This window comes from Rhinolophus sinicus, chromosome X (assembly GCF_036562045.2).
Source record: "Rhinolophus sinicus isolate RSC01 chromosome X, ASM3656204v1, whole genome shotgun sequence".
NCBI classification, from domain to species: Eukaryota; Metazoa; Chordata; class Mammalia; order Chiroptera; family Rhinolophidae; genus Rhinolophus; species Rhinolophus sinicus.
The window spans coordinates 30,439,049-30,466,110 of record NC_133768.1 but is presented as its reverse complement, the minus strand read 5'-3'; the positions used below and the strand labels follow the sequence as shown (position 1 = coordinate 30,466,110).

Below are 27,062 nucleotides of genomic sequence, written 5' to 3'. Positions count from 1 at the left end.
TGCCTGCCACTGTTCCACGTTCAGTCAAAGTAAGCTCAGTGCCCCTATCAGAGGTTAGTTATTAGAATGTCTCAAGTTTTATTAAAGATATCCTTTATCAGGCAATGAAACCAAATTTACATGGGACAAAAAAAATCCCGTGGGAATTTATTCTGAGGAGCTATCCATGAGAAAGTAAAAGTTACATGAAGGGACATGTCATTTGCTCTCCTCCTGCAACAAAAGTATTGCAGGGCTGGAAGTGGAATTGATCTCGATATCTAACCTAGGATGTTAGAAAAATTACTTCTATATCCTCTCAATGGAACATGAAGGAATCATTAAAATGATTATTATAAAGGCTGTGACAACTCTGAAAAATACTGTTTTCAGAAAAGCAGGACATGAAATTGTACGTACTCAATATTTACAACTTTCTAAAAAATGACAACATGTAGGAAAATACTGAAAGAGAATATACAAAAAAGTTGGATTGGTGTTGTGAATACTTTCTCTCTACCCCAACTTACTTTCTTCTGAATTTCTAGTAATATACTATACTATATAGTAATATACAAATTCAGTATATTACTTTTACTAATGGGCCTGCTTATATGGAAGCACATTTAACTTATCAAATAGCCCTTTTAAGAGAAGCCTGCCTCTCTGGAACCACCCCAAACCTGCCTTCACTTCTCTTGGTCTTTTCCAGCCTCACCCGAAGGCTCTCTTGGGCCTCACTTGGTGGAGTGCGATGGCTACTCCAAGCCTTCTGAAAAATGAAGGAACCTACCTTTTTGAGCCTCAGATTGGTGGCATTATTGCAGTATTTGTACCAGACTGACTTGAGAATGGATGCGAAGGGTGTGACCCCAATCCCTGCTCCCACTAACATCACCACCTCGTAGCTGAATACATCTTCACTGGCTGTGCCAAAGGGCCCATCAACTGCTATCCTGGAGGGAAGCATGGAAGGAAATGGTTATAGAGATATCTTGCTCTTCAGAGTAGAATGGGGCACACATTTTTCCTGGGGGTGTGCAATATGTCACTTCAAACAAGGGCAAGCTATCTATGGGGCACTTCCTTCTATGAAACAGTTTTCAAGTAACCAACTTAGTGTCAACATTGGGGTTGGAAGTACAAAGTGGAATTTTTAGCTAACGGAAAACATTTGGTAACTCTCAGGGTATTTCATTCATCTCCCCACCCCCTTTCACCCACACACACACACACACACACACACACACACACACACACACGTCTGTATTTCTTACCAGGGCATTCCACACTTGAAATTTCTGCTTACATTGCATATTGAAATAAAGTGAGAAATTTATATATCATAACATCTTATAAATTGAATATCTCCACTTTTCATGTAACTATCCTTTCAGTTATTCAACAAACTTTTCTTCAGCATCCACTAAGTGCCTGACACCACGTTAGGCATGTGAGAAGAAGGCAAAGTGAATAATATATGGCATTTACCCTAAAATAAGGCATGCCAATTAAATTTTAACAATATCTTTGATACACTATAATTCTGTATGTTAGGAAAGTTAGTATACCTTACATATTGAAAGGAATTTGGGAATATTCATTACCAATATTTGATTCAAATATTTTCTATTTCACATAAGATTTATATAAATATATGCACAGCCACACCACACACATAAAATGGGAGAACACAGAGATAGCTACATATATTTGTAGAACCTGTGGATTTTGTCAGACTCAGGAGACAGAGAGAGAGGGGAGAAGAGGAGCTATGTAGTGACATTTTTCCTGAACTTGTATACCTTTGTAATACGTGCTTTGTACTCACTTAGGTAATTTCCAGGCATCTTGAAACTCTTGCTTATCACAGCCACAGGCATTGAATAACCCCTCTGTCCAGTCCCCCACGATGCGGATATGGATGCTGAAGAAGTCTTCCTCAGGGGCGGAGGTCAATGTGAAAGGGTGCCACTCCAGCTTGGACACCTTGGGGCACTTGACAAAAATGTACTGTCCCACCTCCATCTTGAATCCCTTCTTCTTCATCTGTAGCTCGATGGTTTTGAAAGGGTGAGTGACCACCTGCAAAACAAAACATGTCTCTGGAAACTACACTTTCCCAAATACTTGCCTTTTCACTGTTCATATGGATAAAAGGCTGAGCTAAGATGCCCCACCCAGGTCCCTTCTTTAGGGCCAATACAGCAGTTCCCCAGCAGATGTGGCTCTCATTGGGAATTGCCCTTGACTGTAGCCCATGGCCAATGATGAGCTGATGCAGGGATACAAAGGTTTGGCTCTTCTCCTCAATTTGGGACAACTTCGAGGGGCCATTCCAACTCCAGCAATCCCTGCAGAATCAGCTGAGGCTGCTGTCGCCACCACACTGAGAGTCAGGTTTTTCCCTCTCCAATCTCGCCTTTAATTTTTTGATAGGTTCCTCTCCTGAGAATATACCCCAATAAAACTTCTCTGTCTCAGAGTCTTTGCCAGGGAATCCAACCTAAGACACCCACTGCTATCTTTTCTTTTTTTTTTTCTCTCTATGAAGTTAAGGCAGGAGCTAAAAATAGGTAGAAAAGATGGTTTCCTGCTCAGTCTTTCTGTCTCCCCAGGGGATGATCGAGAGCCTTAGCAGCTGGACAGAAGAAGAAGGAAACCCCACTGCCTAGTTATATAGCAACAACTCCCAAACCAAGTCTGACTGTGCTGGTCTGCCTTTGTCCTGAGTCATACCTCCAACCTGTCTGATTCCATGCATTGCTTCTCCGTTTCTCCCTATCTGGGGAATATACCATCCGTCTCTTCCAAAGCCAGGCCCTACCCACTCACTGCTATCCATCCATGTACATGAATGTTGATAGCATCTCTCTTTATAATAGCAAAAAAAATAATGGAAACAGTCCAAATGTCCATCAACTGGTGAGTTGGTAAATAATTAAAAAAAATAGAACATAATAAAAAGCTCTCATTTCAATACAGAAAGTCATATGCTGCTTCCTTGACAATTCCTGAGACACCTAGAAGGACTTCATATGTACAACCAAAAACAAACCAAGGAATATAAAAAGAAAGAAAAATCAGTAGGGAAAAAAAGAAAATCCAGCAGCTTCCTAATGTTGACTGATCTTGTTGAGCTTTTCTTTTCACCAGTGAGAAGGAGTAGAATGGGAAGTCCTTTTAATAAAAATTGCCCAACAATTCTAAAACTTGTGACTTAAATATGTCTTATGTGTTAAAGCTGTAACCAATTTCCCTTCAACACTGAAATAAGGAGTTGTAAAGCTTCATTTTGAAAACAGAAAGTAAAAGTTTATCAAAATGATTTTGAAAATTCTGTTTGTCATGTTGCAATGTTGTATGCTGAAACTAATTTTTACCACTTGCAATTTTGCTACCATAACCAAAATTGGGATTGAATTTAATAAAATATACTAGGGGGACAGCATTATCCCTGGAATGCTTTGGGATCACACTTTGTTTCTTATACCTGTTTATATGAGAAGAAAATGAGTATTTTCTTCATAGGAAAACAAGTTTGCCTTAGATATATGTGTAAGGGAAACACTTATCTGGTTAGTCTGTTCTGGTCTAGTAAGGGAAATTTTGTGGTCTCTCCTTTTGCTGATCTGTGAGATTTTTCTTACAGTACAATAAAAGTAGCACAAAAGGAGAACTGTTGTGGCTTCTTATATTTCAAGATTTCCAATGCCAGCTGGACTGTCTTTACAATGGCCTTCCATAGATACCAAGAAAGAAAAGCTAGGGTGGAGGACAGGAAGAATTTTTGTGTTTTGTAAGAATAACAAATAGTAGGCCTTTGGTAAATACTTTTTGAACTGAATTGAATTGGATTAAATTTTATTTGATAAAAAATAGTCTTGTCTTATTTTCAGAAACTATAACAAGGAGTTTCTATTTCTATGTATTTAGCCAGATTGATTGATTGATTGATTGATTTAATGATGGGAAGCAGCATAGAAGTGTTCGGTGGAAAGCCACTATATACTTGGACGTAGCAGACTCAATTCTAGTTGCAGTTTAGTTGCTAACTTGTTTGAGACTTTGGATACTTTAACTCTGATATTCTATGAATACATACAAAGCACAGAAAAGGAGGTAAAGGGGACCTGGGAAACTGTCTCAACCTTAGACTTGCCCTTAGTTCTCTGCTTCTTTTGGCATCTGAATATTTTAAGTCTCAACGTATACCCTTTTGAACTTACCTCTTGCTTCTCCACTCTTAACTAACCATATTATCACTCTATATCCTTCCTCTTCCCCCCCACACACCGCATTCATTTACACAAAACACTTGAGTTCATTTTTCAACAGAAAATGTTAATTTCTAGCTTCCCCAGTTAAAGGGCCCTACCATTTAATTATCAAGCTAAGTACATTGAAATTAACCGTAGGTCATATCTCTGCTATAAGTTTAATCAAAAGAAACTGAGGAAAAGAGAGTACTGACGAATGATATAGAGAGCTTAGGTAGACTTGTCCATGATATAGTTAGATACTATTAGTAATTCCTAAACCAGCCAATACCTTGGTGATGACCACTTTCTGTTGAGATCGCCAAAACCGTACCAACCTCTCACAGAGATAAAGGAACATGGGACCCACTATCCATTTCCAAGTCTGTAATCAGAGCAAAAAATGAAGACAAAAAAAAAAAAAAGAAGGATGTGATAAGGTTGATAGCTAATAAAAGATGCATAGGGACAAAACATTTAAAAGTCAACTTAATCTTTGTAGGCTTGTTTAAATATTTTATATTAGATTAGTAAATTTCTTCTACAACAGAATGCATGAAAAATATCTCAAATTAAAATAAAACTTTGAGCCAGTAAAAATGAGCAACCTCTTTGCCACATTGGGGAACTATATCTACAGTAAGAAACTTTCCCAAGAGGAACTGTCCACAAGGATGGGATTTCCTCTTAATGTTGCAACAGCAGTTGCAATAACCCTACTGCAGAGCAAGGTTGGTTTCAGAATTAACATTTCTCTAAAAGATAGCATTTTAGCAACACTATATATTTTAATGCAATTTCTTTCAATTGTTATGTAGTCAAAGTTTATTCTTTTGCAAGATGAGAAATTTTGTGTAAGAATTTAGCTGTTTTTCCAATATCCTGGTAAGTTCTAGGAACTATGCAATATACTTGCTGAAAAACCGAAAGGAACAAAACCAAAGATTTTCAAATTTCTCTATATTCTCCTCTTGTCAGAATCTGTGGTATTTCAGAACACTGGAATTACCTTGTAGCATTGTCTACTATATAAAAACATGTAGGCCAAATATATCCATCTTGGGACTCAGTCAGTTAGGTTCCTAGTTTAATACCTGAAGTAGCAAAGAATTTTAGAAGGCAATATTGTCTAAAAGATGTCATTCCAGAATGGATTCCAGGAAGGGAAAAAAAAATCACGAAGTGCTACTCATAGTTTCACAAATGATCTTTCTATTAAATTATTTTTTAGGGACTTATGATTGGAAGTTGAGAGCACCTAGTTTTAATACCTGAAAGTAGCAAAGAATTTTAGAAGGCAATACCGCCTAAATGTCCCCATCTCTAGCCAGAGTTGAAGAATATCTGCCTCCAAAGTCAGTAATGTTCTGCTACTCGCCGCTGTTTTCATGGCACAAGTTTTTAAAACAGTCTGGCATCATCCATGTATTTCCTGGGTGCTACCATGGGGCCCCATTGAATGGAGCTGGAGTTCCATTCAATATTAGAGGACATTGTCTCTAATATCCCCCCAAACCCAGAAGCTCCTTTGAGGTAGATGCCTGTTAAAGTAGTAGTACTCTTTGACTCTACCTGTCTTCAAGGAAATGTGCTTTCTTGTCCTTAAGAGGACTTGAAATACAGTTCCCTTTTTATCCTTTCTGTTGATGCCTGCATGTAGTGGGGACACTTCACCAATGTGTCTGGTTGCTTTCATTAATGGGTAAGGATGCTAAAAGATGTTAAGTCCTCAGACAGCATGTGGTATCTAGAGGAAGAGTACTCCTATATTAGGAGAGCAGAAAAAAAGGAGAAAATGGAATGGAAAATTTACCTTTATCTTATATTGTGCTTAAGGAAAAAAGAATAATTCTGTTCAGAAGCCCTGTAGAAATGTTGATTTTTGCCTAGTTTTATACCAATGGCTAGCACAATAAGCAATAACATATCCTGCTTGCCAAGGGGGGGAAGATATGAACATCACAGGGCTCACTTCTCCCTCTATGGAGCAGAGATATTGAGAATACACAAAATGGAGCTCTTTGAAGCTCCCACCAGAAGAAGGTAAATATTTCGGAATGTTTTTCCCTTGGTCACCCTTGTCACACTCCTGCCTTACCATGTAGTGCCATTGGGCGTTGGTACGAACCCGGCTGTCCATCTTTTATGCCTCATAGACAGGACCTCCCGATGCCTACAGGCAACCCTATGTGTCACCTCATCCATTTCCTTCCCAGCAAGATGCTCCTAGCTTCTTATAGGTGGTTATCTGAGCTATCCAACTCAGCTCATGATAGAATCCCTCTGAAAATCATCAACTGGTATTTCTGTAGCCCTCATATCCAGAAGAGAAGAGATGGAACTTCTTGAATTCAAACAGCGTTTTCAAAAACAATGCTTTTCCAAGTTTTATATCAGGACATTCATAAAAGACCAATGCAAAACTTAGTTTTCAAGAAATAATTCTAGACAAGTATAGCAAAAAAAAAAAGCAGATATTTATAACATTCTAGTAGTTCCATGATATTGGTAATGAACAACTTTATGACATTTGTATGTACTGCATAGACACAGTTTGAAGATTCTGGTAATGAAACTATAATGGTAACAAGTGAATTGTACATACCATAGGAGGGTTCCCAGAGAACTGCGGGATTGGGCATCCCTCTATTTTCCCCCAATCTGAGATGTTTTTATAACATATTTCTGGATTGTGCACATCCAAACTCTTTTGAGTCTGCCCACGTACTATTTGCCTGGGGAGGAAACGTAAGTCCAGATTATCTTGTAGCAAGAAATTAAGCAAATTTTTTGAGATTGCAGGCATATTTTAAGTATTCTAATATGGGCCCTGTACTTTTCACTTAAAAGTTATATCTTATTGCTCTCTCTGAATAGATTAGAGAAAGGGGAAGAAAATATGTGATCTTCAGCAGTAGAAAAATTATGTACAGGGGCACAAAGAATGTTTATATGTAACCTTATAGAGGGTAAGTTTTAGATCATCAATACCTGTTGGCTTGAAGGGAGTCTGTGCTTCTGTTTCGAGAATTATTTTCATTTATAAGCAAACAAAAACAGAAAAAGTGCACATCTAACCAAGCAACCGCTAGTCCATGCAGTGCCTTTGTGCAAATTAGAACAAGATGCCCCCTCTGTGAAGACAGTTCCACAGGCAAAGAGCTTGGCCAGCACAACATGAACTGATTTTCTTCCCCTTGGCCAGGCACCCACATAGTCATACACAGTAGACCTGAGGCTTAGTACAAGTGCTTTATTTGTTGTTTCAAAATTGTGTCAATTAAACCAAAAGGTTGAAATAAATTTAAGAAGACTTAACGTGATGGATATTATGACAGTCTCACAGACACGAGCACTGATGATGTGTCCCCTCAAGTGCTCAGAGCCCCTTCACTTCAATAAATATTAACTGAGCAACCACTAAAGCTTAGTGCAATGTGGGTTTAGTGGGATGGAGGGAGGAAGAAAGGGAGGGAGGTACAAAGTTGAGTATGTCAAGTCTCTGACCTCAAGGAACCTAAATGGCAGCGTCTTCAGAATATATAAGAAGAGACACAGAAGGCCCTTTGTAAAAGTTTGTTTGGGGGGACCTACAATTTATTGTGCCACTTGGTATATTCTGAAAATGTTTTAATTCAAGGTCATTCACCATCTTTTTCTATCCCAAGGTCTTGGGGAAGAGAATTACTGTGTATTGAGCATCTATCATGTTTCAGGCCTGGGGAAAGGCACTGTATACAAATTATCTCAATGAATTCTCATAACAAGCTTGAAAGGTAAGTGTTAGTTCTCCCATGTCATACATGAGGACAATGAGGCTTAGAGAGAGCAGGTAACTCGTAGCAGAATGACTTGGTGAAAACAGTTCTGGACCCAAGCTAGACAGCCTTGGTTTCAAATCCCAGGTTCACCCCTTACTGATTTGGTGGTCTTGGGCAAGTTATTGAACTTCTTTTGTGCCTCAGTTTCTTCTGCTGTAAAATAGGTATACTAGGACCTTATCAAAGGTTTATTTTCATAATCAATTGGCATGATGCACAACAAATGCCAGACATACAGTAAGGGTCCAACAAATGATAACTATTAAAGTTCTTAATGCCCAAATTCACATGAGGAGAAAGTAAAAAAGCAAAACAAAACAAAACTGATTTTTTCCTTCTCTCCTCAATGCCAAGACCAGAAATCAGAAAACCTGGATTTTAATCCCAGTTCAGCTGTTACCTAGCCATGACACTGAGCAATCAGTAACCAGTGTAAGTAGCAGATTCCCCTTAAATGGAAAATGGGGTAACTATATCTCATCTGCCTGCTCCAAAAAAAAAAAAGAAAAAGAAAAAGAAAAAAAAAAAAAAGAAAAGAAAAAGGAAGAAAGAAAAAAAGAAAAAAAGAAAAGAAAAATGCTTATCTATGAAACTATGCCAATATAAAGTGAAATTACTAAACAAGAGAGGGGAAGACATTTTTTTTCCCTCTAGGGTTCTCTGAAACAGCTGGATTATGATCAAGTCCCATTTAAAGATACTCAATTGCTTTAGGAGAGTCAAGAGATTCTTTGTCTACATAGATTTTTCATTGCATAGAAAGAGTTGATCAGGGGTCAGAGTCAGCAAGTCGATCAAGAGTGTACACAAATGGTTGCCCAATGCTGCTTCTCCCCACCCTTCCCCTTTTCACACTCACATGGCCACTTCTAGGCCAACTTGGCTCTGAGCAGAGACACTGAGCCTGAAGCATCTACTTCCCCACCCTTATGTATCTGGAGTCCCATTCCCACCAGTGAACTTCCCCAAGCCTGCTTTTGTGTGCAGGTAGAAGAACCAGCCAGTGTGAAACAGTAGAAAAAGGAAACCTGGTATTAAACAGAATTCCCAGTAAGGCAAACTCTCCCAACCACACATCCAGGCACTGTGTGTCTCAGAGCATTTGTCGCAGCCTGCCTTAGATGACGTGGGCTCCAATCCCAGCTATGCCACTTACAAACTGGGTGGCTTAGGCTACATATTTTACCTTTTTTTAGTCTGAGTCCCTGTCTATGATTTCCCCAGGAAATGGGGATAGTAAGAGCACCTCTACATCTTGGGGATTAAAAGAAATATTTTGTGTCTATAACCAGTGCTCACTAGAAGTTAGCTCTTACCTTTATTATATTAGAAAGCTTGAAGGCAATAACTATGTATTTTTCCTTTTAGTATTCCCCACAGTGACAGAGCAGTTCTCATGCACAGTTGGCAATCAATAAACGATTGGCTTGAATTAAAACTTGTTGAATTATAGGAAACCCTTTCAACTGATTAGTCATTAACCCTTCTATTAGGTTGGTGCAAAAGTAATTGCAGTTTTTTCAATTATTTTTAACCTTTTAAGCTGCAATTACTTTTGCACCAACCTAATAGTTTGGGAGTTTGTCTAATATACTAGTGACTGAGCCGCAGGAAAAATCATTGCAGACATCTGAGACCCTACCAGCACTTCCCACATGTATTTCTGCTTGCAAAGATACTCAGACTTTGGTGTATTTTCAAGCTTGCTATAAATAGCAGCAGTATGACTAGCTATGAATTGGATGCAAGAATTTAAAGTGCTGCTGAGTGGTTTCTATCACACTGACCTCTGCTGTCCCCTCACATTCCCTCAGAAGATAGGCTGACCACACACAGACAAGGCATCACACCTGGAAACGAAAGGTGACGTAAAGTACTTGGCCTTGGAGTTTAAACACTCACTCAGCTCCATGGATGGCGAGACCAATGAAGAAGATCACAAAGAGATGATGCGTGTACCAAAACACTTCAAAATAAGACCTCCGGATGGTTTTGGTGGAGGAGGTGATAATTAATATGAGGCACAGTGTGATGACAATTCCAGTGATGCCCGCCAACCGAGTCACAGCCACGTACAGGCCTCCTTCAGGATTCTGTAAAATACAAAGACACACACACACACACACACACACACACACACACACACACACACACATTATTTATAAGCTTTCAAATGCAGGACTATTTATATATAAAGTGTCCAATGTATAGGACAATAGATATTTTCATTCCCCCTTTAGATAATCCTAACCATCCCTCACAGAGGGATACAGACTCGGAATACATGTTTCTCAATTGCAAAAGGCGGTTGAGGTGTCGTAGGAAATATGAATTGATACATTGAAATAGTTGTAAGGAAGTCTGAAACAAAGGAAATCAGTCTACTATAAGATGGCCTAAAAGGGGCTCAAGATCTTTCTTCCTTTTGATTTGGAAAAGGACACCATGCTTAGTTTGCAAATTCTGGGTATGTCCAGCATCTTAGGCCGCATTTCCCCAAAGCAGACCCTGAGATGAGGATTCATGGGCAAGTGATTCAGAAAGGCTGTACTCCAGAAGAAACTGGTAAGGGAGTGTTTACTAGGACAGGAAAGAAGAACAAGTCAAGTACGAGGATGATCTCAGGCCAAATCTTATAGAAGGTAGCCTTATCCTGAGGCTGCAGGGGAACTGCAGAGGCTAAGTCACACCTGAGTTCATTGTAACTCAAGACAAGGAAGTTGGGCCTTCATGGCCTGCACCCATCAGTTATTGGCTAAGGGCTCCCCAGGGAGAGGTAGCTAGCCAGGCTGTTTCAGATCTCTGAGTTTGTGGGCAAAGGGACTCCAATAGCCCCAGGGCAGTCTTCTGGGAAAGACACACTTGTACAGGAAATTGAAAGTGAAAGCACACATAAGAGTTGGGGAGCACAGACTCAGTAAAAGTGATTCAAAGAGATCTGGGCACAACACTGCAGTGTCAGCTCACTCACCTAGTACGTTCACAATGCCACCCTTTTCCGTGTATTATTGCACAGAACAATGAACAATATAAAAGAAAAAGTATCCAAGACATTACAGAAAAAGAATTTTTGTTTTGTTTGATGCTGTTTAATTCTGTCTCTAAATAGACCAAGCAAGTTTTTTTCATATTAGCCTGAGGATAATTACTTTTGCAGAATTAAGGGACTTTTCTTGTAATCCTTTCTACACAGAAGGAAACATGTTTGGAATTTGGTGTATAGTAATGTGATTTGGCCATCCTCCTAGCTATTGGGCACATGAAGGCTACTTGGAGATTTTCCCTCTGAGTGAACAAGCTTCAACAAGTGCTGGAAGGGAATAAGTCCTTGCCTGTGGATACCCCAAATGGCTGCCCTTAGAGAACTGCTGAGTTACTCCCAGCGCACTGTGCTTCTCAAGGAATGGTAATTAGCAGAAATAGGCCACCCCTGAGATATTGTAGGTAAGAAAGAACAAAAGCATCACTGACAGTTGTTAGCTGGTGGCTGGCCCAGTACTAAAACCTAGACCAGAGTGTTCCCTATATCACAGAAACAATTTCATAGGACACCAGTGTCATGCTGTGACTGTTACGGAGTGAGGCAAAAATAAGACCACTCCAAAATCCTGTCTGAACCAAGACAAAAACATTGGTGACTGCTGCTTATTTACCTATTATAGATTTAGCCCCATTTTATTCCCCTGTGCCTCCTAGAAAAAAATTAATACACCCAATTCTAGAACTACCCCTAATTCCTGACCATACCCGATCCAGACCGAATCCTTGCTTCCTTAAGCCCCTCCCAAATCACCTAATACAAGCCCTAGTCCTAGAACAAGCCTCTCTTAACATCTTCCTGAGATGCCCCAGACTCCCTCACGGTGTGAGGTCTCTTTTGTTGTAGTAAGTAATAAATCCAACTTTGATTGACTAGATGTGTATTCCTGGCTTTCTTTGACTGTTGGGCCTTGACATGGGTGAGCCTGAGTCACTCCAGGTTCCACCCATACACATTCTCACAGGCGAGCTTAAGGACCTAGGAAACATCTAGTGACCCTCCACAAACAGGATAGGAGTGTGGGATACATTTTCTCTGCACCCACCTTTTTGAAACCTACAGATAGTCAAATTTTGTCATTGTTGTTGTTCTGGCCTAGCAATGTTCTTCATTCACTGTAATCTAGTCCTCCATTTTAATGATCTAGGGAACATCAGAATCAGGAAATAAGAAGCTTACCTTGATTCTCTCTCGAGCAAAATTGAGGTAAGATTCATTAGGCTTATCTCCGATGTCAGAGAGTGCTATTGAATAAGGATCAGAATTGTTGACTCGGGCATTCACACACCACTCCACATTAAATAGATGTGCAATGGTGTGAATTGCTAAAGAGGGCAGAAAAGAGACACAAAGAGGGTGAAGGGTATGCACAGTTTTATTGTAAGCTGTGTTTGCCTATAGTCCCTGATTCTATGATAAGTTATCGGGAGACACAGGGATGGCCCAGGACACCTATAAACAAGAACTGGGTCTCCAGGACCAGAGAGGCAAGGCAATTCTAGTGGGTAAGCTTTTCTCTAGCTATGTGATAGTAGGTAAATCACTTAACCTCTCTGGTCTTGGTGTCCTAATTTGCAAAATGAAGGTGGCAAACTACAAGATCCTGAAGACCCAAATAAGTTCTAACATTCCACAAAATAATCTTGGTCTCTGAGGATATTTCAATTTGCTCTCATTGTCTCTCTCCCCCCCCCCCCGATATATTTGTGCTCAAACCAGAAGATTCTCTTGTAACATATGCCTTTGGCTGTTCCTTTCACCTGACTTTGACATTAGTCCAGAGAGAGATGACAAAATTATACTGAACTGAAACAAACCATAAGAATGAATCTCTTTTTAAAAAATTGCATTCTTTACTTAACAAGTACTTACATAGGACTTACTAGATACCAAGCTTTACAATTAAGTAATTGTAAGTGCTTTACAATTACTTAATCCTTATGAGTCAATGATGTAGATACAATTATAATCATCTTATCTTATAGATGAGGAAGTTGGGGCATAGACCGATTGCTCTAAAATCTTTCCCAAGGTCACCAAGCCAGGAAATAGCAGAGTTAAGATTCAAATCAAAGCAGTTTGGCCCACAGATCTGTGCTCTTAACCATCACACTATGCTGCTTTCTAACAAGATTTTATCATACATTTCCCTTTTGAAACATTTCATTTGCCACACTACTAGTAGGAGATGAGGAATCCACTTGAACGCCTGCGATCCAAGCCTATTTTATCAGGTTAGGGCACAAACTCCTTCAGGGCAGAGGAAAAGTCTGTTTTCTTCCTGACTGTGTATATACACGTATATACACGCAGGCCTATTATTTGGCACATCAATTATTAAGTGACTTAATGGAGATTTGATAAGGGTCCCAGGTACATCATTTCTTTCTTTCTTTTCTCTTTTGAATTGGATTTTTAATTGAAGTATAACTGACTTACAACATTATATAAGCTTCAGGTGTACAACATAATGATTTGATGCTTGTATGTACTGCAAGATGATCATCACAGTAAGTGTAGTTAACATCTGTCACCACACATAGTTACAGAATTTGTTTTCTTGTGATGGAAACTTTTAAGATCTACTCTCTTAGCAACTTTCAAATACTCAATACAGTATTATTAACTGTAGTTGCCATGCCAGATACATCCCTTCTTATGCTAACACCACCACCTTAATAATTGTAATAATAATACAATATATATGTATATATGTATATCTATATGTGAGATATATGTACCTCTATATATGTATATATAAGCAATAATAATAAATGAAAAGTTCAGTTGTAGTTGATAAGGGTTATCTTAAGGGATTCTCAACTTATAGGCTTACTAGGGTTACTACAAGAAATCCATGAATCTACGTGTTCAAACAAGTATTTTTTTAAATGAATGAATAAAAGTTATCCTATGTGGACTAACATTTTTGATATTAAAAAGGGTGAAAAGCGACGAGACAATGGGATTTTATCAGAAGAGCCTAAGATAAAAATAGTGTTAAGACCCGAAGGAATTAATCCTAATATTGGGAGAGCAGAAAGAGAAATGAATATTTTTTAACAGAACTCGTGAAAAAAATACAACATATCTAATCACCACCTAATATGCCTACAAAGGCTGACCTCTTATTTTGAAAAGTGTCTAAGAATAGAGGGAACTCTCTGGTTCCAAGTTTTCTTTGCAATCTCAAATATCTTAATAAACTTACCAGTGTGAAGTGCAATCATCCATGCCACCATTTTATGAAAGGTGAGGTTCCTGTCCAGTTGTCTTCGAATTCTTGTAGAGCAGCACTTTGGATTAAGGGGAAAATAATGAAATAGTAAATTTTTTTTTGAATTTTTTTTTTAATTTATTGGGGTGAAATAGTAATTTTTAACAGGAAGGTTTTCTCTGTGCCAGGCATTAGATACATATCATCTCACTTAATTCTCACAACCACCCTAAAAACTACATCATTCTATCCACTTCATAGATGATAAAACTGAATCTCAGATAGATGTAGTCATCTTCCCAAGGTCAAACAGCAAGTAAGTGGCAGCTTAACCAGTATGTTTTATGTTCCCTGACCAGTGACATAAAAAGTCTCTCCTGGACTCCATTGCTCAATTGTATAAAACAGGAATTTGAACAGAAAACATATCCAGCCACATTGTTTCTAGTTCAGATTAATTTATTCAATAAACAAAGGATATAGAAATTAACAAAGGCCAGGCCTGACCTCAAAAACCTGACAGTCGAATGAGACACAGACAAGTGAACAGTTCTAGAACAAGTGAATAATTTTAGAACAACACGCTTCACAGACATATACTATGGGAGGAGAAAAAATAGTCCACCTGCCTATGTTGACAGAGATAACATCACAAGGGGAGAGCATTAAACAAATAATAATAGTATAAATAATAATAGCTAATATTTGCAAAGAGCTTATGCAAGGAGCTGCTTTAAGTGTTTTACATGCATTGACTCATTCCATTCTTACATCAGTCCTATCAGGGAGGTACCATTGTTATCACTAATAACAGGAGAGAAAACAAAGGCACAGAGAGGTTACCTTGCCTTAGGTTACACAGTTAATAAGTAGCAGAGCTGGGATTTAAACTCAGACTGTCTGATGCCAAAGATATTAATATTTTGACGTTTTATACCTTATGCAATTACCTTGAAATTAAAGATAGTATTTTCATCAATACATTAGTGTAACTGTCCTAACAGTATATATAAAATGATAGGGGTTAGAATCTGGATTTAGGTCACTGCCCAAAGTAAAACAAAACAAAACAAAACAAAACCTGGCTTATGATTGAACCAGAGCTTTGCCCTCCTGAAAACTGGTCAAATGGTCACCCTGGCTGCTTTGTTCCCAAGACTAGATATACTGCCACAGAGATTCAGAGAACTTTTAAGATGAACAGAGTGAAGTGCCAAAACAAACAAACAAATACTCAATCTTACATATTAGAAATATCTGGTTCTAAACGTATTTAATATGACTATAGGGATGTTTAACATTTGGCTCACTTATTTTTAATAGAATGTTCTGATTTTATAGAAAAAATATAATTGTTTACAAAACTGTGTTTACTCCACTATCTCTCAGTTAGCTGCTGAGGGAGGGGAGGCTGTTTTGACCAGGACAGCAGATTCCCGGAACTGCAGAAATACTAGTAAGGAGACACTGAGGATTCCAGAAAAAGGAGAAAAGAATTAGGCTTTATTGAGTGCCTTCTGTGAGCCAGGCAAGTTATTCATAATCATTGCATTATCTAATGCAACAAGATATGATTGTCCTCATTTTACAGATAACAAAGCTAAAGGTAAATCTCATGTTGGTTGAGATCCAAGTCTATTTGGCTTTAAAGGTTCATGCCCCTTTTTACCAAACCAAATGTAAAGATATAGTCATTATTATTTTACCTGTCTAAAACCAAGACGAGAACTTAAGTGTAAGTACTCTTATCTGGAAGGTGATCACAGAAAACTAGATTAGGGGAAGGAAGACTCGGAAGGGAAGGAAACCAATAAAGGGTGTACTATCATATTATATTAGTGGGCTCTCTGATCAGGCAACTCTGGGAGACTGTGTAGCATACCCCAGAGTTCTGTTTTTTTTATTTCTTTCCTAAGGGGTTAGCAAGCTTGGCTATTCATCCACCAACTCCCATTCATCACTGGCTGAGGGCTGTTCCCAGGGCATCAGCACCCTGGCATTTCAGACTTGCCTCAGGAAAGGGGTGAAAGAAAATCTTCAGGTAGAGAATGATTGGGGCTTCTAGAAGGCAGCTGCCCCATGTCTTATAACCGTCAGTGTGGAGGGAATATGAGTGGAGTGCCAACAGAATCAGCTATAACCAAGTGTCCACTGGTGGAGCTCAGCAGTGACTCAGGCTCTCAAAACAAGGGTTTCCTGTTTGAAATCACTTATTTTACATTTCTGTTCGTAAAAAATTGATAGTCCTTGTTTTTTTATACATCCTTGTTGGTTTTTGTGGTTATTTCAAGTTCTGTGCATTGTTTTACTACTTGGTATTCTTTACAATTTTAAGGAAATATCTTTTTCCTGTTTCCTAATTGTTTCTTAGAGTTCTTGTGGTAGGCAGAATTCTAAGATGAGCCTCAGTGACCTTGAATAATTTTCTCCCTTTGAGTTTGGGTGGGACCTGACCTGTGAATATGATGGGATGTCACTCCTGTAATTTTGTTACATTATATGACAAAAGAGACTGCAGAGGTAATTAAAGTCACAAATTGACCTTAAGAAGAGAGATTATCTGGGTGGGCCTGACCCAATCACATAAACCCTTTAAATCTGAGTCTAGAAGTCAGAGATGGAAGAAGTCAGATTCAATTCATGTGAAGTATTTGATGCATTATCGCAGGCTTGAAGATGGAGGGGGCTGTTACTGAGCAACGGCTCACTGCCTGACGCATGGAGAAACCAATACTATGGCACCGGATTTTGAGAAAAGAAAAGGCTTTTTCTCTGCAAGTCGACTGGCAAGGAGGCAAGGTTCAAATGTGTCTGCCGGATCCAGGTTTTGGGGCAGGATTTTAAAGGGTTTCACCACCGGATCTTCCTGGACCACGGACCCTTCCTGTCTGAAAGGGTTCCAATGCTCAGGTTCCTGTCATATCCAGGTCCTTTGGTTCTGTGGGGTAGGGAGAGCAGTTAAGGCTTCCCAAGTGTTACTTGTGAGTGGTGTTCACAATTGTTACTCATAAGGGGTGTAAACTTTGGTTCTGGGTCTTGTTAGAAACAGGATAGGACCAGTTTGAGCTGGTTCTGCAGTTATAGGGCCACATGGCAAGGGATACAGGGACATCTAGGATCTCAGAGCAGCCCCTGGATAACCATCAGCAAGGAGACAGGGATTTCAGTCCTTCAACTGCAAGGAACTGAATTTTCTAACAACCATGAGCTTGGAAGAAGATTTTTACCCAGAGTTTCTATATGAGAATTCAGCCCAGTTGACACCTTCATTCCAGCCCTGTGACACTCTGAGCAGAGAACTCAACCACAGGATGCTGTACTTCTGCCCTGCAGAACTGTGAGCTACAAATTGGGGTTGTTTTAAGCCACTGAGTTTGTGGAAATTTGTTACACAGCAATAGATAATTAATACAGTCCTTATTGGAGTGATGGAACATGATTGGAGTCCTAAGAATGAGAGAATGGAAATTAGTAGGGTCAGAAAACAGTACGGAATTACATTTCAGAGAGCAAGTTTTGCCAAGAGATATACCTGTGTTATATCCCAGCCCTACAACCTAGCTGTGTGATGTTGAATAATGCACTCAGTTTCCAGTTTCCTCACCTATATATTTATCATAGTTCTTCCCACTAAGGTCTATTTCATAGATTCATTGAGAGGTGTTAAATAAATATTTGATTTTTTTGTATTATTATTTAACTTTTCATTTAGTGTGGCTTGGGTCCCCAGCTAGAAGGTAAGTTTCCTGTATGCAGAGCAATATGTCATATAATTTTCAAAGTCCTTTAATAATTATTTGGTTAAATGAATTACATTTTCACTGTCCTAGAATCTAAGATGATTATTCTAAACCAATAGAGATGTATTTACCCACATATCTATCCTTTCTTTTCTACTTCCTGACAAATCATTTTGAAACTCTTGGGGAAAAATATACTGGCTCCTCCGTGCTGAATTTGAAGAATAGTTTTTTTCTTGGTCTCTACACTGTCTCCACAGGTCTATCATCAACATGGATCATCAAAAATATCAAACAATAGAGTTTGGTGCCTCTTAGCTTGAGCAACAGGACCTTAGAGAAAAATAAACTGAATGCCAGAACAATGGAGAGAGGTGCTTCGGAAATGCAAGGTCCATTTAGTAATACTCTGTTTGATCTTAATAGGTAATTCTTTTGTAAAGCTAGTTAATATGAAAAACATACATTTTATTAAAAGGTAAAACAGAGGTTATTAGTCATCAATGGGCCAGTGGACTGGGTGCTACTAGGGCATCAATCTCTAATTATTCCCAGTTACCCTCTGTGGTGTGGTCAGGAATGGAAAAAAAAAATCCAAAGAGAAGCCAGAAGTCATGCTTATATGGGGTTTTCAGATCCAGTTTCTTCACCATTTCCTGAAAAGGGGACAAGACAGCCATTTGGTGGGGTGAGAAGGAAGGGCTTTGCTGCCTGTGACTGCCCAGGGTTTTTTTGTTCCTCCTCTCTACACAGATGTTATCTTTATGCTTTTGAGTCACTTCTGGAATTATTGCCAGCCCCCTACCAATTACCCAAGCTTCCTCACTGAACAAACCACCTCCTTGCTTTTGGCCTTCATCTTTTATTTACTTATTTTTTTTTTAGTTTCAGGTGTACAAAACAATGTAATAGTTAGACATTTACACCCCTCACAAAGTGATAACCCCCTCCCCCAATCTACTACCCCTCTGACATCGTATATAGCTGTTACAATTCCATTGACTCTATTCCCTATGCTGTACTCCACATCCTGTGACTATATGTGTATATATATATATATATATATATATATATATATATATATATATATATATTTAATTATAGCTGACATTCAATATTATTCAGCTTCAGCTTCAGGTGTACAATGCAGTGGTCAGGCCTCTACACCGTCCATGATGTGGTCTCCCTAATAAGACATGTGTCCATCTGACACCCTACAAAATCTTTACAACATTATTGGTTTTATTCTCCAAACTGTCTTTCATATCCCTGTGGCAATATTATGTAAAGAGATTAGAATGTACAAATTGGCCTTTGTCTTCTAAAGGGAAGTTTCTGTTATCGTTGCCTAGAGCCTTTCCCAATCTTAATAACCTAACATTCAACTGCAAGGGAGATTATTGAGTCATCTCGGCAGATTTCTATGCTTTATGCACACTGCAAGAGAAAAAAACAAAAAAAATTGAGAAATGGAACTAAAGAGAAGTGCATACTTAATGGGGTAGAGCATGAGTTTCTGTAAGTTACAGAAACTTAAAAGTTCTAGGTTAGATACACCTGGTCTCATCACACATATCATGAGTGAATCTGAATTAGATATTTATATACAATTTGGGAGGAATTGCAAAAGCCAGCCTTGAAACTACAGAACTCAGGGGAAGAAGCTGACAGTGATGCCCAGACCTGGTGGCAGTAGAATCTGTGATAAATATGAAGAACGCTACTTTATTTGTATAGCATTGTTTATAATTTTGAAATTACATGTTTATTCTCTATCTCCTTCATAAAACTCTAAGCTCCTTGAGCTCATGGTCATCCATGTTTTACTCCATGTTTTACACGTACTCACCATGTGTCCTCAGTGCTTAGCACATAGTTGGCACTCAATAAATATTTGTTGACCTCACTTAGCTGACAGGCTTAATCAACTAATATACTTACAGAATGTGATATTCATTCTTACATTTGCATTAACTCCCTTGCTTTTCAGCTAAAAATAAATAAATAAATAAATAAAAAGAACTGTGGGACAGGAAGTCCAAGAGACTTGCCTCAGACTAAATGATTAGAGAGAGTCACCCTGAGGGCATCCGATTCTCAGACTATAAAGGTTACAGATAAGAGCTCACTCTCTCACCTTCCTGTTTCTTTCAGATTTTAAGACTAGGACTTCCATCCAGTGAGAACTTAGTTTCTGCATGGCAAGTTGGGGTCATGAAGGCTCCTGTATGCTGAGCCGCATCCTTCCCCATTTCCCTCAACACAGCAGGCTGAGTCTTTACCCCTGTCTTCCCTGGGGTGGGTCAACCCTGTGGCTTTCTTTCTCCAGGTAAGTAGAAGGATTATAAAGTGAAGTCTAAATGATTAAAACCACTGGAAACTGAATGGAAATTCTGTGACTGTTTAGTTTAAATAGGCTCCTACTAATGAATCTTTGAAGTTACAACATCATTGCCATTTCTAGCCTGGGTTATTCAGCATGTTCAAACATTCACACATATAATGGACTTTCTAAGACCATAACACCGGAATAGGACAGTTTTGAGTTTAGGTGGCATGTAGGAAAGTGAATGGAGTCTAGGGGCACGATGACCTAGGTTTGAATCCTAACACTCCCATTTAATTTCATCCTTATTTCACTAGCTTGATACACATATTTCATGAGGTGAGGTCTATGAAGACTCAGTAAGTGGCAGCTATTATGATTTCTAACATGAGTCACAACACGCTAATTTTCATCCCAATCAGAAAATAAGTTTCATTTGCTAAGTTCACATTTGAGGTTAGGAAATTCGGAAGGAGGGACACACCCTATCTGTAAAAGAATGTTGCTTGCTGCTAATTAAAAAAAAAAAATACATTCTTTTCCATATAGGTCTCTGTGGTTACAGAGCTGACCTTCTCTGCAATTTGAAGAGCAGCCTCATTTCATTCCTATCTTTAGAGACACTCATGAGGATTTTCCCTCCTGGACCACAGGAAGTCTAAAAGTGGCCATTACAGCACGCACTGCTCATGGGGCATGCAGCTCAACGGCAGTGCAATTTGGGCTTGTGGGGTAACAGGATTTCCTAACGGGCCATTCTGGTGAAAACACTGCCTGTTTCTCAGGGCTTACTTCTTCTAAAAACACACTATTCGAACAGGGAGGGAGAATAAAAATGAATCGTGATTCCTTAAAAACAAAAGGCTATAGTGCATGAACTTCATTTAGCAAATGTTCACTGCGTACCTACTATATACCAAACATTGTACTTTATAGGTGGCTCATCAATAAAACTTTCAAGCAAATGGAATTTGACCTCTGTGGTTTCTTAGGTTGAAGAGATTATCTGGAAATCCTTATAATCAATGTCTACTGTTAGTTGTAGCCTGCTAATCCTGTATTAGTAACTTGAATGCTGTATAGTTCTTAAAGAAAAAACAAATTCTCCTTGGGATCAATGTGAATTTAGTATGACTAGGAAAAATGAGGCAGAGTTCAAGGTAAATTCTACTTGTTATTGACAGTTTCGACCACTTTCCTTCCCCCCAAATATTCTGTGATTGCCAAATTAGGTATCAAGTCCTCAGCTACACATTCGAAGTCCTAGTTTACCAGTAAAGTCCCAGCTTCCTCTCCACCCTTACCCCAGACATCTGCCATTTTTACAGTCCGTACATTACCATCAAAGTAGATTGTTTGCTGCTCTCCTCTAATTCATAGGGGTTTTTTTTAAGTTAGTTAATATAAAAAACATTTATTAAAAGAAAAAAACAGAGGCCACTAGTCACTAATAAGCCAGTGGAATGCGTCTCACCAGGGCATCAATCCTTAACTTTGGAAGATCTACCCCCTTAGGTGTGGTCAGGAATGGCAAAAAATAAAAAATAAAAAATAAGGTCCAAAGAGAAGCCAGAAGTCATGTTTACGCAGGGCTTTTAAGAATACGACTCCACCATTTCCTGTGCTTTTGCCCATGCCATTTTCTCCAGGTAGAAAGTTTTTCTCTCTCATTTACATCTCCTAGAGGCTTATTTTATCTTTATATGCCCATCTCTGATGCCATCTTCTCCAAGAAGCCTTTCTTCACGCCTTGCCCCACCTGATGTAATTTTGCCCTCCTTTGATTCCCTGTAGCTCCTTATTTGTAATGTTTCATGGGACCCATTTATTTGAGTACATGTGTAGACTCTAAGTTCCTTGTTTCTCATCTTTGTATAATAGCATCTGTAAGAAATTTGTATACCATTTTATAGATCGCAGAAGTTCTTCCTACATAATCTCATAATCTTTTTCTTCTAGCATTGTACATTCAGAGGCTCATGAAATTGCTAAAGTGAAGGTGAAAGAAGTCCTGGGCATTTAGAAAGCTCTGAATCTCAGTTCCCCAGACCCAACACTTCTTAATTGTATTCATTATAATGTGACTTATCGCCCATTGATTCCATCTGCTTGGGATATTATCCACAAAAGAGATGTTTTTCTGACTTAAAAATTTTGAGAAACATGATAGTGTAAGATTAATTCCCAAATTTCACATCAGCTTCATAAAGCTCTTTTTATACACATATACCTATACTTTATATTATATATGTCTGTGTGTGTGCATACACACATGTGCTTTATTGCTTTTATTGAGGTGGACGTTGATTGGTGGTTGTTTGTTGTTTGAATGTCTGTTCCAAGTTAAATGGTTGTCCCAGGAAGCTCCATCAACAAATAATATAGAAATAAACTACAGATCAGGCATGGCTTAGCTCATGAATAGTCTACAGAGGTTAGAATCTTCACAAACCTTTGGTTTCCTTTTCTTAGGAAAGGGCATTTAGCTTAACGGCCTTTGAAATTTTGAGGAACACAAACATTGTAAATGTTTGCTCTTACCGCACTGGAACCCCTGAGGAAGGAGAGCAGATTTCGACAGACCGGCAGCAGGATCAGCATGCAGTTGAAATTCAGGCAGGCTGCAGGGGCCCTGGCCAACGCCAGTGCTGACTAGAAGAGGCAGGAGAGGGAGTAGGGTGACACCTGTAAGCACAGAACACTTCCCCCAATTCCCCAGAGTTCCCAGCATGCAGCCTACATATCAAGAGACATCAAGTTATCTGGAAAGGAAGGGTCTTCTGAGCCAAAGGTTTACTTTTAGGGCCTGCTAGTACCCTTTGTTTTAATCTGGCCCTTACCCCCCACCCCAACATTGTATTATGAACATTTTCAAACATAAAGAGAATTTGAAATCATTTCACAATGAATACCTGTTTACCCATTTCCCAGATTCCATCTTTTACATTTTACTATGCTTGCTTTATCACATATCTATCCATCTATCTACCCATCCCTCCATCAACACATCTTAGTTTTGATGCATTTCAAAGTAAATTGCAGACATCAGTTCACTTCCTCCTAAATACTTAAGCATGCATATCATTAACTGGAGTTCAGTATAGAAACTGGGGCTTTTTAAAGCTTTTCTTAGCACTTAGACTAACCTCAACAGTAACTTAAGTTGGTATGGTGTAATGCTTTGGCGTTATAATTGTTCTTTAAAATACCCAAAGAAGTTGTATATATTGGAGAGGGAAAGCAAAAGGAAATCATCCTTCTTAGCATCAACCTGAATAAGTTAACAACAACCATAATGTAGTATAATGATCTAATTATTTACACATATGATGTATAATACATATTATAATTAGTATTATTAAGTAATGAATTCACGGTTTCAGCATGATGTAGTAAACAGTATCTTCTGGGGACAGATAAAATTATTTTCATCTGTAATGAAGAAGAAGAGACCTGGCAGTTCAATGAAACTGGAATTTCCTGAAGATCATTTCATAACATGTCACTAGGAGCGGGGCTCTCCATGCACAAAAGTGGTAGGAATCAGATGATTTACAGAATATGGAAAGTCCCACTTGTCCCACCTGTATTACCCCTGGATGGATCTCTTCAACCTGGCCTTCCATTCCAGAGCTATTATTAGATTCCTCCTCTAAGCTAAACACTTCTCCAGTGGTTTTTGGGAAGAGAGGGATGTTGCTGTGACCCTCTGCCACACTTTTGTTTGTCCCACACTGGAAAGCCTAAAGACTCCTCCCCAAGGGGTTGTAAAGGAGGGAGTGAGGCTGATGGTGCTGTTCAGGTTGGTCAGAATATTTATTGAAAATGTTAAAAGGAATATGAATGTGAATTTTTGATTAAAAAATGTGAGCTAGTCAATATTGCATGACATGGAACTTATACTTACCCCAAGAAGTTTTCGAGTGTAAAAGAATTTCGGTGGAAGATCATACACCCGGTAGTACCAGACAAAGAGGAAGACGTTCAACCCCAGCCATACCAGCTGCACAAACAGAAACAGTTGCATGAAGTTTTCACATTTCAACAGGTGAATTTCACACAATATTGGTGTCAGACCAGGGTCAGGAGTTTCCCAACTCCAGCCTGTGATACGGGTGCTTACAAAACTGGTTATAACCATTTTAGAGCCAGCTCTTTCCTCAGGCAGCATTGTTATATTTCTTTGTTATTAACCTTTCCACTCCATGTTGTTCCCCATGATTGTTTTACTAGTTGGTCAGTATGCCGAGGTATTATCAGTCAATCTTCCCTCCTTTCTTTCTCCTCTTTTCTTTCTAACCTTAGATAGAGAGATGATAGTAGGTGACTCTTTCTAAAAAGACAAGGGAATAGAACACGTTGCTATGTTGTCCCTTGCTCCAGTAGGACACTGTGTTCTACTCTCACAGGTGCCGATAAACTCCGTCCACCACACAGCATCCCACCCAGCTAGTGGGGGTCTCATCAGCTAAACAGTCAAGACTTTAATTATATTTGATAACTTTTGCTTAACTTTTGAAGGAGAGGATATTGAGCATGAATGAGGGGGTGAGAGGCATAGGATTTTTTTTTTAATTGCTTGTTTCATCTGAAGCACTGACTGCATCAAGCAATGACACTGCCCAGTCCTCTACATTCAGCTCCATAGTGATTTTTTTCTTAACTATGTGTTGAAGTACTAAATGTCCATAGACACTTGAGAACAGTCTCTCTTTAAAAAGAAGGTGCTAAAATAACTTTTCCGTTTCCTAATTTTGTCTTTTTTACTCTTGCTTTTCAAGTGGTGCCTTCATTTTCAATTGAATATGTGAGTATGTAATTAGAAGGTCATTTCCTGGGGAAAATTGTGGTAGATCTAAAAGTATAATTTGAACTTGTTTTCTACAGGAGTAATCTGTTCTTAAAATGGTGATAAGAAATCAAGTTAATAGTTCTGAGTCCTCAGAAGAATTCTATATTGCACTTAAATGTTGCTTTGGCATAATTTTTTTACATGACAAAATATTCGTTGCTTTAATTATATTTGTGCCACAAATTTCTCTGTATCTCAAAAACTCAAAGACTGAATATTTACTTCATGATTAATTCTTTCAAAAGTTCCATTTATAAAGTTCTTTTTAACCTCTGTATAATGCTTTCATTGGATATTTGGAAAGGATAGTTATAAATCACATTTCTATCTTCCCAATTATCCATGATTGCTTTGCTGAGACCACCATCGTAAAATAATAGTTGATCTTTGTTATGTTAAAAAGTAAATAAACTAATGTGTTTATTTGAAAATTAGCCATATCTTTACTTACAAAAATTATTTCTTAAGATATATTATATTGATTTATATATATATATAATCATATATAATATATATCATATATATACTGTATATGAGTCTAGATATCTAATTTCAATTCCCTTCCCTTGATTTTTTTTATAAACCTTACAAATAACTCAAATTACCTCAGAGAAAAGAAGATACTTAAAAAAACACCACAGTTGAGAAGTTCAATTATTTTTGGTGTAATTACTGAAATAAAGGCCAATTTCCCACACATGAACCAGTCTTGTACTTATTATTTGGAAAATGGCATAGCATTTTGATTGCCCATTTTTAAAGTGGTATAAACACACAAAAAGTAGAAATTTGTCTCAGAGCAAATATTAATAAACAACTGAGACTCAGGAATCATTATCACGAAATGTCTTCTACTCCCTCTGTGAAATGCTGGCTAATTTAGTACTCCTAAAAACTCAAAAAATAAACTAGGTGAACTGAGCCCCCAATTACATTCTTTCCAGTACTAACTTTGAAAGAATGGACTCAGTCTGCTTACAAATGGATGCATGTTCACACAGTAAATCAGTTTCAACACAATTTGTCAAATAAACAAAACAAGCAAACAAAAATGTTTTTTCTATTTTAGTTCCCAAGAGAACCCAGACAAGTCAGAGGATTCATAACGTATCTCTCATTGGTACTTACAATGACAAAGATGGAGAGTCCCTCATTCACAGCCCAGTTCCCCATGGTGGCAGAGGTACGGTGTGTTCTGTCTGCCTTTCTTCTCTGCTATGCTTCTTCTTCCCATGAGGAAATGAAAATAGCTCCTTGGGGCAATCTGTTTCCTTTTCTACTATCAGGAAATAGCTAATCATTGGTCAACTGAAAAGCTTATAGTCATAAAAAATTTCAATCTTTAAACCACAAACTACAGAGAAAGGGTCTGTAATGGTCCAATCACAATTGAACATAGTGAAAAATGAATGAAACTAATTTTTACAACTGAGAGACAAGTAACAGTGTAATTCATGGGATGTATTTTACACAGTGAATTAAAGTTTTCTTGAAGTTGTGGTTATCCTTTCTTTTTTAATGTGTTCTCAATCTTTTTTATTAGCATATTTTATTACTTAATATAAAGTGAATTAACTTTTTGAATAATCAGTTATCAAGTAGAAATTTTTAAAAAGTCACCCAACTTGACAAGACTTTATGCTGGGTGAAAAACATTAAGTAGGTGTGATATTTTTTGATGGGCTAGAGCAGCATTTTCAGCCTTGTTGAGAAAAATAATAACAATGGTGATGGTTAATATTTATAGAATGTTTATGTTGTGCTAATTTTCTAAGATACATATGTATGTACATACACACATATACATATATATGCACACACAAATATA

At 38.2% G+C, this 27,062-nt stretch overlaps 1 protein-coding gene across 1 annotated transcript in view; it reads right to left on the bottom strand.

Annotated features, from left to right (window-relative positions):
• Positions 1–26,517, bottom strand: part of CYBB (cytochrome b-245 beta chain) — a 33,105-nt gene extending 6,588 nt beyond the window's left edge. The window contains exons 1-10 of the mRNA XM_019747890.2: positions 26,363–26,517; positions 24,290–24,385; positions 22,924–23,034; positions 14,311–14,395; positions 12,279–12,424; positions 9,962–10,152; positions 6,844–6,973; positions 4,531–4,623; positions 1,811–2,064; positions 773–935 (exon numbers count right to left, since the gene is read on the bottom strand). Of these exons, the coding sequence (XP_019603449.2) occupies positions 773–935; positions 1,811–2,064; positions 4,531–4,623; positions 6,844–6,973; positions 9,962–10,152; positions 12,279–12,424; positions 14,311–14,395; positions 22,924–23,034; positions 24,290–24,385; positions 26,363–26,407 (1,314 nt within the window). The 5' untranslated portion in view covers positions 26,408–26,517. The remainder of the gene's footprint in view (positions 1–772; positions 936–1,810; positions 2,065–4,530; positions 4,624–6,843; positions 6,974–9,961; positions 10,153–12,278; positions 12,425–14,310; positions 14,396–22,923; positions 23,035–24,289; positions 24,386–26,362) is intronic.
• Between the last annotated feature and the right edge of the window lie 545 nt (positions 26,518–27,062).